The sequence below is a fragment of the Coenobita brevimanus genome, chromosome 57, assembly GCF_032717465.1.
Source record: "Coenobita brevimanus isolate Jiangsu-jjx chromosome 57, ASM3271746v2, whole genome shotgun sequence".
NCBI classification, from domain to species: Eukaryota; Metazoa; Arthropoda; class Malacostraca; order Decapoda; family Coenobitidae; genus Coenobita; species Coenobita brevimanus.
Genome location: NC_137010.1, coordinates 5,027,146 through 5,041,082, shown reverse-complemented (window position 1 = coordinate 5,041,082; position 13,937 = coordinate 5,027,146). Strand labels below are relative to the sequence as shown.

The window sequence follows — 13,937 nt, the reverse complement described above, 5'->3', positions numbered from 1 at the left end:
GCAATAGTCTCGTGTATGTTACTGGTGACTTTATAGCCTAGCCATCCCACCCCCTTTTTTGTGTGTGATTAGAGTTCAAATGCTTATGGTGACATCTACATAGTTTATATAAAAAAAGATACCTGGTACAAGAGAATAAACCCAGTAAGCATTGGGTTATGGAGTATCCTAAGCTCACAAAAATACAGCTGTAGGACAAATGCCTGTATACTCTATTGTACTGTGTTTTAATACTATATAGAAGTGTTATCATGACATGAAAAATTCTTCTAAATTCATAAAACTACAAAAGTGTGTGGGTGTGGGTGGGGGGGTGGGGGAGTTGACTGACATGAAAAAAATCTGTAAAACTGCTAGATAACTTCATAAGTGTAATATATGGCGACCATGCAACTGTTACTTAGCAGGCTTTAAAAGTATGCTTGTCATCATTCAATCCAATCTAACGTATGAAATCAGTATTTTTAACAGGGCAGTCTCAACAAAACAAATGCAAAATTTTTTCTCAAATTTCTTCCCAATAGCTAGGCCTTCTCTTTATGCTCAAGTGTAAATAGTATGCAAGTAATCAAAGTACTGTATTGTATATACCAATGCTAATTTAAATACAACACTATACAAAATCACTAAAATACTGAACAAACTGTGTGCTGATCATCCAACTCACCTGATATGACAAAGAATTGTAAATGAATGAAAACAACACAATATACAAAGTAAATTAGTCAAAATAAAACTGTATAAGTTTACAGTACTCGGCAAAGGCCTAAGGACAGAAGCATATGTATCCATCATCCAGTCCTCAATTGCCACTCTATATCATGAGCATTTGGGTCCAGAGCTAGGCTGTGTATGTATGTTCTTGATTTTCTGTGTCTTCACAAATCCACCTTGGGTTCCTGCCGACCTTGTTTTATGATGGATCGTTCCCTCTTTTCTCTGAGTCGCTCCCGTACTGCTGCCTCATGTCTGTGGTGTGGGGACATGTGAATCAATTAAAACTGCAGTGATATTTGGCCTAAATTGCTTCTAGATAACAGTAATGGTAGCAGCCAATCCCTTCTTACCCTTTTGAAGGGCCTGGAGCAAATACCTATATGTCAACACAAAGTTGATAAAGTCTGGATGTACAAGTGAAAATGCAAAATTACTCCTCTATCCCATCCGTACAATATTTTTATGTTCCAATTTAACCTTGCTTCCTCCACAGTCACACCTAATTTAATGGCTGTAATCTAGATAAGCCTCTATGTAGCTATGTATTTAGTACAGCCACTTAAGTCAGAGACAAAAAGAAAAGGCATCACTTACATCACAGGTAGCAAAGTAATATTCATTCTTACAACACTATCTGTGTTCCCATAATCTTGCAGTTAATGCACTGGTCACAGTCCATATACAGACAGAATAAAATTATCACTCCACAGGTAGATATTAAAAGTAAAAAGGTAAAGGTGGGGACAGATGCCATGAGGTACATAGCCATAGTGCTCATCTCTGTAACTTAGGCCTTTGAACCTATGGCAGTTTTTTTCACTCAAATCTTGGGATACAAGACCACTGTATCGTCCAAGTTATCACAGTAACCTCCTCTCGGTGTTGCCCTAGGTATACTGTATACTCATTTTACATACCAACCCATGAAGGATGGATGGACACCTGAGCTGAGTGACACCAGCTGGCTGCACCATGAATTGAACCCTGTTGTTACTGGGCCAGCAATTTTGCAGCCAGCAATGCTGATCATTCAGCCACGATGGCTACAGGTAAATAGTGCCTGAGGAGTAATAGACATTTGTATGCAAGATGTGTGAGCCTTGGGTTAGGTTACTGTAGCCAAGAACATGCATGAGCAGACAACATAACCAAACCATTGGTGGCATTACATGAGATAATATATATATATATATATATATTATTGTGGTAGGGGAGGGCACTCACTCAATGTAGTGCTGCACTCGGGGGTCTGCCCTTTCCTCTCCTCCATCCTTCTTTCCTTCCATCCTCTTCTGTCTTTCCTACATTCTTTCCTCGTCCTTCTGCCTATGGGTGACTTTACACTCCCCCTTCTGTCTTTCTTTCCTTCATTCTTTCCTCTTCCTTCTGCCTGTGGGTGACTCTACACTGAATGACAAGCCAAATGGTTTCTGTACACCAGGAAATGATTTAACATGCTGGGTGGTAAATATATAACCAAATTTTGGTGCCTGGTGGTTTAGTGGGTAATAACTTTGCTCCAATCAGATTGAGCTAGCGAAGGTTTATATCCAAGGGGTGGTTGGGGTTTATTGCTCATGTAATGCCACTCAGGGATGAGCGTGGCTGGTCACTCTCATCTTAAATGTCAGGACCAACTTGCCTAGCCCCAGGCTTCTACGCTCCTCATGTGGCAATGAAGGATTGGATGATGGATAGATGGATGGATAAACTGTGTACAGTATATAGTTAGATAGACAGACAGAGAAGCCTCGGTGGTACAGTAGTAAAGTGTTCGTTTTCGTACACTGGAGAGCGAAGGTTCGCGCCCTGCCAGGGTAATAAACTTTGGGAGCGTTCTTCCGGCCACATGCTGCTTTGGCGGACATGAGGGGTGCTGTGGTTGAACCAGTGTCGCATACTATATAGTACTATATAGTATGCTTGCACCCAATCGGCTTGCGCAGGTCGATTACACTTGGTTCACAGACTACACACACATCCAAAGCCACTCCAACAGTACAATCATACCTACTAGCACTTTTCACTCTACATACAATCTCTACCAGACAGCCTAAGCCACTTGGTAGAGAAACATAGGCAGTATCGTCCCCACTTTGGTCGGGATAGGCCAGTCCTGCAGTGGACAATCAAACAGCTGATCATACAGATAGATAGTTGGTAATTATCCTGACTTTTTTTCCCTCCTGTGGATGGAATGAGGCTGGATCCAGAAACATGGAAAGGGAAAGTATGAAAGTAAAAGAAAATCAACAGCATACCCAGTGAAACAGACCAATCTCACATATCACTCAAGTTCTTGGAATCAGACATCTGTTACACACTTGATCAAAAAACTTTCTTTACAACCCTATCAATCCATTTTGAAACAGTAGACAAAACTTCTGAAAATAATCTCTAGTAAAATTTTCACAACTGTGAGTCAACTTCCCCCCCCCCCCCTCCCCCAACAAACCAATAACACCTAATGTCTGACTTGGCTCGTATCTCTGACTGGGGTAAAAATAATCTTGCTGTTTTTAATGTGTCAAGACTCGGTTCTTACACCTATCAACCCAACAAAATCTTCCACAGGTGTACCCACTAATGTTTAATAATATTCAGCTTAATCCTGCATCATCCTTGAACATGCTTGGGGTTTCAGTCACTCGGAACTTATCTTGGAAAGATCATGTTACATCTCTTGTAAAATCTGCTTCCAAGAGATTAGGTGTGCTAAGCTGACTCCGTTCCTTCTTTACCCCTACACAATTATTGACTCTATAGATGGGCTTTATCCGCCCCTGTGTGGAGTACATCTCTCATGTGTGGGGAGGCTCCCCACATACAGCTCTTCTCAACAGGGTGGAGTCAAAGGCTTTTCGTCTCATTAACTCTCCTCCTCTTACTCGCTCCCTTCAACCTCTGTCTCTTTGCCGCACTGTTGCATCTTTATCTCTTTTTTCTATCGCTACTTCAATGTTCACTGCTTCTCTGAACTGTCTGCATGCATTCCTCCACTTCTACAATGGGCGCATAGCACCCGTCTAGCAGCAAACTCTCATCCCTTTTCTGTCCAACTCTCTAATGCAAGAGTTAACCGTTACTCCCAGTCCTTCAGTTATGCAACATGTCAACTCTGGAACTGTCTCCCTCTGTCTGTATTTCCTGCTTCCTATGATCTCCAGTCTTTCAAACGCAGTGTGTCCAGGCATCTCAAAATGATTGGATCTTTAATTTGGCTCTCTCTTGTATTTTGTTTTTCTCTTGGAAGGAACACTTATTTCGGGCTTGTGGCCTTTGGTTCCTTCTACCTAGCATTAAAAAAAAAAAAAAAAAGAGAGAAAGAGAGAGAGAGGAGCTATATGCAACATAATTATGAAATATCCAGTCAGTAACATTGGTCTTCAGAAAAAAATGCAAGTAGCAACACCACTCACTACGAAACCACTGATCACCTCTGTAAAACTAGTTTTCTTATCAAATGTACATGACACCTAAAGTTCTCTTCCTCCTTCCTGGTCCTTACCTTCTGCGTGCCTTCTCTAATGTCTCCTCTGGTGGCGGGGGTGGGACATAGGCAGCGTTGTGTATAAGGTGGCGTAGTTTGTCCATTGCATCGGCCAAGTTGAGTTGCTGAGAGCGGGTTTTGTCGGAGCGGACAATCAGGAACCCATCTGCTGTCAGTTTAGTTTTGTACTGAAATAAAAGATAGTACAGTAAATTCACACAAGCTCTATGCTAACTGTCATCACCATTCCCATTAACTTGTTTCCCGCTAGGAATACCCCGGGATGGTTGTGAGAAAACTGACTTCAGGCTACTTTGTGCTGTACTCACATACCTGTCACTCTCAGACATTCTTTCTCTTGCTTCTTACCGATGTACTGCTCCACATCTTGCACCTTTAATGATAAGTATGATCCCGCTACTCAAACCTCTTAATAGTCTGCTTTTCTATCCTTGTCTTTGACTCGGATCAGTTTACTGTTATAGCCCACTCTGTAAAAAGCCGCCTCAAAAGGACTGATAGGTCTGTTGCTGTCTGCTTTTCTTTGAACTCCTTTGTTGTCAACTCTCTGAGTATAAAATTTGGGTGTGCTGCGTGTGTCAGCTGTGATTAAGATAATTTATACCAGTATGTACTGTAATTTAAATAAGTGGCTAACCTGAAATTATACCTACTGAGGATCAGAGAAAGATTAGAACAGTTACCTGTGCTTAACATTAGACAGGCAATCTGTAAAGCCCTATCTTACAATGCAGTCCCATTATACCGCTGGTCTACCAGTCATTATATAAACATCCTTCATCTCACTCTCCATACTCCCAAAGGAGAGTGGTAGAATGCAGAAGAGCAACTTCAGCCTGCAATCCGCTGGGTTCACTAGGAGATAACCCTGAGCCACAAGAAAAGGTACTGTATATTGGAAAATGAAATTAAGGATTGTTACTGTTCTAAGGTATCCCTATCTCTTTCACTGTGAATAATTATTAGTGTCATTGAGCTACCTGTATTGTTTTTAACAATTTTACATCATCACTAATGGCCATACAACAAAAATCAAGTACAATTTACACTACAGATATACCATATCTTCATACTAAATACTGGTGCAATAAGCAGGTATAATTTGTTTCAATATGCAGGTATAATTTCTGTCATAGAAGAACCCTATCATACAGAAAGGATTAAGGAAGGTTATGTCTAACCCTTTCATTTCAAAGTCGCTCCTAAACTATATAAACAGTCTATTAGTAGTAGGAATAAAATGCAAAATATGTCATCATGCTAAAGGGGAAAAAAAAAAAAAAAAAAGTGACAATTTCCCTCAGCTGAGTAAATTTGCCAGATGTCACCCATACAAGTCCACAGAAGCAAAAGGATTATTCATATACCTGTATTTTAATCTTCTAACTAATAAAATATCCCTCAGTGGAATATCATCACCAAGTTTTAGCCTGAATAAAATATATACCCATGGTAAGTGCAGTCATAATAATGAGAGAGTTAGTGTAGATAATTTACGCTTTAAATATCTCTCAATACACTTACTTTCATGGCCAGTTTCTCCTTGAGCTCCGGGGACAGCCAGTCAGCTGATTCAAGATGAAATCGCAAGTCAACTTTAGTGTTGACTTTGTTGACATTTTGACCACCTGGTCCACTGCTTCGAGAATAGGATAGCTGCACCTTATCTGAATGTAAAATATTATGTAAGTAATAATATACATTGGTAACTGTAGACAGAGTGCCAGTAAACATATTGTACTCTTAAGACTTTTTTTTTTTTTTAAATTATATTTCAACTCTGCACAGACATGACAGTCCACTCCCTGAAGATGTATACTATAGAAATGTTTTTATTACCACCTGCGTGGCAAAGTGAGCGGAGTGGTAATGTTTTCAGTTGTGAGGTTGGCTGGCTGGCTTGATTGTGTGTGGGTAAACTAAATATCTCATGAATGGCTTGAGCTAGCAACATGAAACTTTCAGGGTATCAAGATATGGTCAAAATCTTGGACGAGTTTGAATACTGGCACTCGGGGTCAAGGTCAAGATCACCAACATGGCTGCCAAAGGTTAACTAGTTTACCTTTGGCGACCTTGACCCCGAGTGCCCATTTTCAAACTCATCCAAGAAATTGGCCACATCTTGATACCCTGAAAGTTTCATGTTGATGGCTCAAGCCATGCATGAAATATCTAGTTTAGCAACACACAAACAATGCCAACCAGCCAACCTCACAACTGAAAACATAACAACTCCGCTTGCTTACCACCCTGTGTTGCGAATTGAGCGGAATGGTAATGTTTTCAGTTGTGAGGTTGGCTGGCTGGCTTTGTTTGTGTGTGTTTTACATCCTGAATTTGCATCAAATCAGAAATGGAGGTGCAAAATTATGTGCCAAGGAAAAACTTTCCAGCAATGCGAATGGTGAGATCCCATTGTGAGGTGGCTTCTGGTTTTATACCTAGTTGTTAAGCATATTCCAGTGAAGCATAAAATCACACAACTCTTGTTTCCTGTGCGGTTGCATGCCTACTGTAATTTGCATGGAGTTTCCTCATAAAAACAGACTAAGTACAGTAGAGTACTATGGTATCAATCCACAAATAAAAAAGAAGAAAAATCAAACCTTCGGCAAACACTCACCCATGGGTACATATCCAGAGAAATTGAGTCCTTCTGTCTTTGGAGGCTGAAAAAAAGAAATCAGTAGATGACAACAACAAATGAATGACAGAATGATACACGGACTGACATGAATTATCGGTAGGCAGCTATGCTTCTAGTGATGAAGTGCTATACAGAACTATCATTACAGGTACCTTATGACACTGCTCCAGCTTCCCATACTTTGACTGTTTCAGTTACGGTATTTCATTAGCATATCGACCCCAGTTGGGATTATTATTATTATTAAAAAAAAAAAAAAAAAAAAAAAAAAAAAAAGTCTTCCAACACATTATTATTTTGAGGGACAATACTGAGATTACGGTGCAGCAATTATTCATGTAAAGTATGTCATTTCTATTACAGCACTAGCTTTCTTTCTGCTGCTCTTCTAAATTAGTTACAGGTCTCTCTCAAAAAATGAAAAAATGCAAGTAGGCTAATCCTTAAGAAGACACAGAAACACCATATTTTGCAGTTCTCTTCTGTTTTTTCCTTACCTTTGCACATCACGGAATCCTTTAATTAACTTCTTCTTGTGTTTTCAAGTTACAATGTTTTTTATTCCTTTTAAGGTGGTGAACCTAATCTAACCTATAATTTCTATCTATCTATCTATTGCCAGACGCCATAATCCCGTAAGGGGTGGCCATTTGACTTTGTTATATGTTTTATGGGGAGGGGCACTAACCCTCCACCAACCCATTTGTTGACACGTAGGGAGCACGTATGGTTTGGTTATATGGTTACCACCTAGCGTTGTAAATGGTTTCTTGGCTTACAGGAAACCATTTGGCTTGTCACTCAATGTAAAGCCACCTGTAAAGGAAAGAAAAGCAATAAGAAGTGACAGGAAGAATGGGAGAAATAGGAAGAGAGGAGGGCAGGCACGGAAAAAGAATGATAAAGGCTAAGGAAGAAGTAGGCAGCACTACATCAAGTGAGTGGATGATGGTCACCACCACCTACCACTACCTATAATTTATGTAATCAAATTTTCCTTGTTTATCAATGGATCCTCTTCAGACTCAAAAACACACTCCTGTACACCTTTGCAATGTCACTGAACAAGTTCAAAGGTAGGTAAATTTTTTTTTTAATTTTTAAGAGGTGGTTTTATGTCTCCTTAAGGATTACTGAAGTCTGGTTAGGTTAGCATAAACTTGGCTAGGGTAGCATGAAATTGGTTAAGTTAGGATAAATAAGGTTGGGTTAAGATACAAAAATTTCAGTTGGGTTGAATAAATAGGCAATATGGGTAATTTTGTATTTAAAAAAAAAAAAAAAAAATCTAAGATGGCATTCATCTGTATTCAGGCTACAAGATGATGTCTGTATGCTAACAAAACCACTTTTTTAAGCACCTTTCTGTTCTATCTACAGCCAGATACCATAATCCAGCAAGAGGTACCATAACTGTTTCTCTTTGAGGTACTGGTAGCTGTTTATTGGCATAGGTGGTGGCGACCATCATCCACTCACTTGATGTAGTGCTGCTTACTTCTTCCTTAGCCTTTATCATTCTTTTTCTGTGCCTGTCCTCCTCTCTTCCTATTTCTCCCATCTTTCCTGTCACTACTTAATGCTTTTCTTTCAGTTACAGGTGGCTTTACATTGAGTGACAAGCCAAATGGTTTCCTGTAAGCCAAGAAACCATTTACAACGCTGGGTGTTCATATAACCAAACCATACATGCTCCCTACGTGTCAAGTGGGTTGGTGGAGGGTTAGTGCCCCTCCCTGTAAAACAAATAACTCAGAGTCAAATGGCCACCCCATACGGGATTATGGCGGCTGGCAATAGTTAGATAGAAAGGAAACATTATGGGTTGGGTATGGTATGTGGTTACAACCCAGCATTGTAAATGGTTTCCAGGCTTACAGGAAACCATTAGGCTTGTCACTCAATGTTAGTCATCTGAAAAGGAAGAAAAGTAATGAAAGGTGACAGGAATGATGGGAGAAATTGGAAAAGAGGAGGGCAGACACAGAAAAAGAATGATACAGTAAAGATGAAGGAAGAAGTAGGTAGTATAGCATCAAGTGAGTGAAGATGGTGGTCTGAAAATACTTAAAGAATCCCATGAAGAGGATAGGTAGGGAAAAAACAGCTGGTGGTCCTGTCTCTCTTTAACCCTTCGTTAGTCCTGTGAGACATTCAAACGTGGTTAGTCTGGTGGGGTGTTACAACACCCCATTACAAAAACACATGTAGTGTTACTAACATGTAAAATATATTCATACTGTACTGCCACTTCAGCATATCTCTGCAATCACTAATGAAAAGACTGAATTCCACATGCACCCTCCCCTCACTGAATCTGGAGAGTGCTGGAATGGAGAGAAACATTCAAATTACTGGCTAGGAAATATAAGCTTTTAAAAAAATTTCGGGTGCCAAAACACCCCACCTGACTAAAGAAGGGTTAAAGATTATCCAGACTTCACCTGACCTAATCTCTTCCTTATGTAATCATTTTTCCTTGTTTATTGACGGATTCTCTTCATACTAGAAAAGCAGTTCTGAATACCTTTACAAAATTGCTGAATCACTTCAGAGGTCTGTCTGTCTATTACCAGATGCCTTAATCCCATAAGGGGTGGCCACAAACAAATCACCACTATGTTGCCATTGCCCTGCCATTTCACTGGCCTGCTCCAAGCTTTACACTCCCCTCTCTCATAAACCTCTCCACTCCATCCCTCCATCTTGTCCTCAACCTCCCCCTCCCTCCCCCCTCCACCTCACTCACATGCACTTTCCTCATTAGCTTCTCGCTCTCCATCCTCTCCACATGGTCAAACCGCCTCAATGTATTTCTCCTTACGCTTTCTATCACACCCACATCCACACCACAATGCTCCTTCACTTCCTCATTTGCCAGTCTGTCTCTCAATGTTACTCCACATGCTTCTCTCAAATACCAGTAGCTAACTCAATTCCACTGCTCTCACTCTTGACTTGTGTCCTACCAACAAGGTCCAAGCTTCACTTCCATATGTTGGAGTTGGTATCACAATACTATCATGCAGTGACTTTTTTAATTCCAAGCCCACTTCCCTATTCTTATCACTTTTTTCAAAGAACCAGCAGCCTTACTTCTTGTTATATCCTTCACCCTCCAAATTTCCATCTTTACTCATCACACTACCCAAGTACTTAAATGCACTCATATTTTCCATTTCCTTATCATACAGTTCAAAGATACATATAAAAAAAACTTTATTAATATTTAAGAGGTGGTCCGATATGCCCTTCTGGATTAGCCTACCACATCTGTATTTTATAGTACCCCTGGTCTGATTTTCAGTTTAAACAGTTTTCACTTATGTAAACCAATTTTTCAGCTTCTCATCATAATATGATACATTGAGAAGGCAGGTCTTACTTTTGTTACCAGTCAATATTAACTTTTGCTGACAATCATGAAAATTCATGGTATTATTATACAGTAGTTTCCGCCACCCACAGAATTACAAGATCTTCATCCATTTTTTTTTTTTATTTCAGACAGTTCTAAGACACTTTTCTTTTATGGCATTTTCATCGTAAATTATACAGTAAAACCTCGATATAACGGACTTCAGTAGACCGGAATTCACTTTTATTGGACTCGAGGAGCTACCGGACTAAATTCCTATATACAGTACTGTATCGGAAAAAGTCCGATAAAGCCAGAAGCAGCCTGGACTACCTGACCACTTCAGGTATGCTCACCACAATAAGGTAAATAAAAGACATGTTTATCAGTGTACAGTATAGTATTATTATATAAACTGTACCATTTGATTAATGTAGTGAAGTTATAACACAGTACAGTACTGCAATGGTAGTCAAAACAGTTTAAAAACGTTCATACGAACCGGATTAATGCCTGATATATCAGAAAAAGTCGGTATTAGCAAGGGGAAGTCCATATGTCGCTTTTATTGGAATTTTGTGTTTTTCGGACTGGCTTGGGCCCCAATTAGTCCGTTATAGTGAGGTCTCTTGAAGGTAAGGTACGGTTTGGTTAGGTATGGCTATCTTCAAGAGTAAAATAGGAATAATTTGCAACAAAAATGCCATAAAAGAAAAGTAGGTCGATTTTCGGAAAACTACATTTCTCAATCCAAGAAATCTGACAACCACATTGTAGACCATGTTATTCTGAATCTGTTCCACTATACATTTGTTTTCAGAAATGTATATCTAAGGTAAAAATCCTATATAATATTACCTTGGATCTCTCCTCAGTTTCAAACTTTTGCAACGGTCTTTCTCCCGGGCATGATGTCATGTCACTACTGAGCATGCTCGGATGTCACGGCCAGTAAAATTAAAATCAGCCAAAAGACAGGCCAATCAAATCACTGATAACATTAGGATATTTTCAGACTTCAAACATCCCTTACCTTAGTCAGTTTGACGATGGCTTCCACTTGTAGTGGGTGTGCTGTGACTGAATACGAGGCCATTGCTCGTTTTTTTAAGAATAATCAGGAAAGTGTGAATTTCCTACACAGTAATAGTGTTCTGCCTTCCTCCCAGAAGTGTAAGAATTGACCTACATTACAGACACAACCTTCATTGGTGGTACTGTAAGAATTTTAAGTAGCGGAGAGCATGTGGGTTTAGTGTATTGGATTATTTGGGAACTTTTCTTGAAAATTGCCATTTTGACCCCTACTGCTACTGTTCTCCTCCAGTGACATCTAAGGTAAGGTTAGGTTAGGCTGGGTTTGGTTAATGTTAGGTTAGGTTAGGGACAAAGCCCCCCCTTCCCCCCAGTTAGGGTTTATAGTTTAACCCATATCTGCAATTTCTAAACCAAAAATATTTTTTCTGGTCAATTTAATTGTGATTTGAATGAATTTGGCCTTCGTTTTTGTCAGAAATCACTCGTTTTGGAGATAGGCTTGGGTAGGCCTATCTCCAAAACGAGTGATTTCCGACAAAAATGAAGGGCAAATTCATTCAAATCACACTGAAACTGACCAGAAAAAATATTTTCAGTTTTGAAATGGAGAAATGTAGTTTTCTGAAAAATGACTGGTGTCTTAGGGATAGGGATTAATCCCCGAGCTAGATCTCATCAGATCATATAGCCCTGCTAGGGTTACAGGAGAGCGCTACCCCTCCCAGCATGGCAGCCACCGGGTGGGGTGTGAACTCGCAACCTCACGATTACAAGCCCAACACCCCACCACCAAGATACTATGCTCCCCAACCGGTGTTTTAGAATTGCTAAAACATCAAAAAAATGGATCAAAATCTCGTAATTTTGTGGGTGGCTGAAACTACAATTTTACCATACCGGTACTCATTATAATAATGTGGTGCACTGACATGGAATGTGTATGAGAGAAGTGAAGGGGAGAGGGAGGGAATGGGAGGTGATGGATGGCTGGAGTGAAGAGATATGAGAGGGGGGTGTAAGCTGGGTGGAGGGCAGTGAAATGGCAGAGGAAAGGGCGACACTGAGGCAATTTGTTTGTGGCCGAACCCTTACGGGGTTAAGGCTTCTGGCAATAGACAGAGAGACAGTGTACAATTCACAAATACCAGAAGTGCCACTTGCTTCACTTGTGATAAATAAGTCATGATCTATAAGGTGGATGCCAAGCAAATTATGTACGTATACTGTGGTAACAGGGGCCTTAAAAGCAATTGGGAAGTTACAGTGTGAAAACGGGTGTTAAAAATGTAATAAGGTAACTTAATCATGCCCACCTTGTGTACTCGCGTTATATCTAAGTCACCGCTGGGATATATCTTGTCCAGACTTACGGCGCTTTTATAGCATGCTGGTGACCCAGAGGCGTGGAGTAGCCGCCCACTACATCCTATATAATTCAGTAATAGGCGAGAATACGACAAAACACTCATGGCCGGTTGGGAGACTGATATTAGACACTTCGGGTGAACGCACTTCGCTTCCGGCCCATTAATGTATCAGTTGATATTCTAACCAGATTCAGCTAATCTTTTCATCGTATACCTAATCCAAAACTATTATAAATGTCGACTTTTATCTGCCCTACATGCTTGAAAATAACTGCATTATGTAAAATTTTAGCCGATATATTCAGAGCAGCAGAAAATCCAAAGTTGGGTTTGTTTACACACGGTTGCGAGCGATATTTGTAAACTTTCTTGAGCCTAAGCTGTCTTTTTGATTGTCCAAATGACAAAACCTAAAGTATAAAATGGGGTTGAAAAGGATGATTGAGAAGTGTTGGCAGATCACCTTATTTGAATGGGTAAACATGAAGACAGATGAGATAAAAGAATGCATGTCGAAAATACAAGGGATGGACCAGAAAGTGAATCTGAACGAGGTGACAGGGGTAACGTCCCTCAGCGTTTTTTTTTTTCTTTTATTCTGCTCAGTTAATGATAATTCTGTAAGATATATATCTGTTTACTATAGCCTTTATGATATACACTCTAAATCCTGCATTTTTTTTTTTCTAGTTAGGATGTATTATGTATACAGCAGCGTTCATGGGAAGGGGTACTCATCCGCTCGTATTACCTCCAGCAGTGTGGTGAGATTTCGATCCGTTTCACTCATTGCCTGGTGCACCAATATTAATACGCCAGAAAGTAAGGGGAATCGATTCTGAACACGACTGCATCTTCCCAGTCAATATTTACAGTACGCCCATTACATTTTTTTGTATTAGCGAATTTACAGATTACATGAAAATGTGAAATAGATTGGTGGGCGTTAGCATTTTTTTTTTTTTTTTTTTTTTTTGGCATATTTTGGATTTACTTAGCACATTTTCAAACTTAGCAGAATTTCGCTGCTGAAATATGGATATGATAAGTGGTAACAGTGCTCGATCTTGATTCGTAAAGGAGTTTGGGAGTTTGAAGAGGAAGAAGAGTCGGGGGCATTTGGATTGCGCACGTGCTCCGTATCACCCAGAACTTGTAATACACACAGGCAGATTGTGAAAATAGAGCGATGTGATACGCTGTATTTTGTGTAACCATCAAAGTGGTCATGTACCGCCGAACATCGACTGCCAGTGCCAGAAGTCTGTAGAGCGAAAACGGGAGGGAACTTTGAAG

At 40.0% G+C, this 13,937-nt stretch overlaps 1 protein-coding gene across 1 annotated transcript; it reads right to left on the bottom strand.

The window, feature by feature from the left end:
* Window positions 1-208: 208 nt before the first annotated feature.
* LOC145402065 (large ribosomal subunit protein mL62) lies at window positions 209-12,605 on the bottom strand. Its single transcript, XM_080274169.1, has 5 exons — window positions 12,588-12,605; window positions 6,855-6,900; window positions 5,753-5,895; window positions 4,226-4,395; window positions 209-969 (listed from the first exon to the last, which is right to left on the bottom strand). The coding sequence occupies exons 2-5, from the start codon at window positions 6,856-6,858 to the stop codon at window positions 879-881; spliced, it is 408 nt and encodes a 135-aa protein (XP_080130295.1). The 5' UTR covers window positions 6,859-6,900; window positions 12,588-12,605; the 3' UTR covers window positions 209-878.
* Between the last annotated feature and the right edge of the window lie 1,332 nt (window positions 12,606-13,937).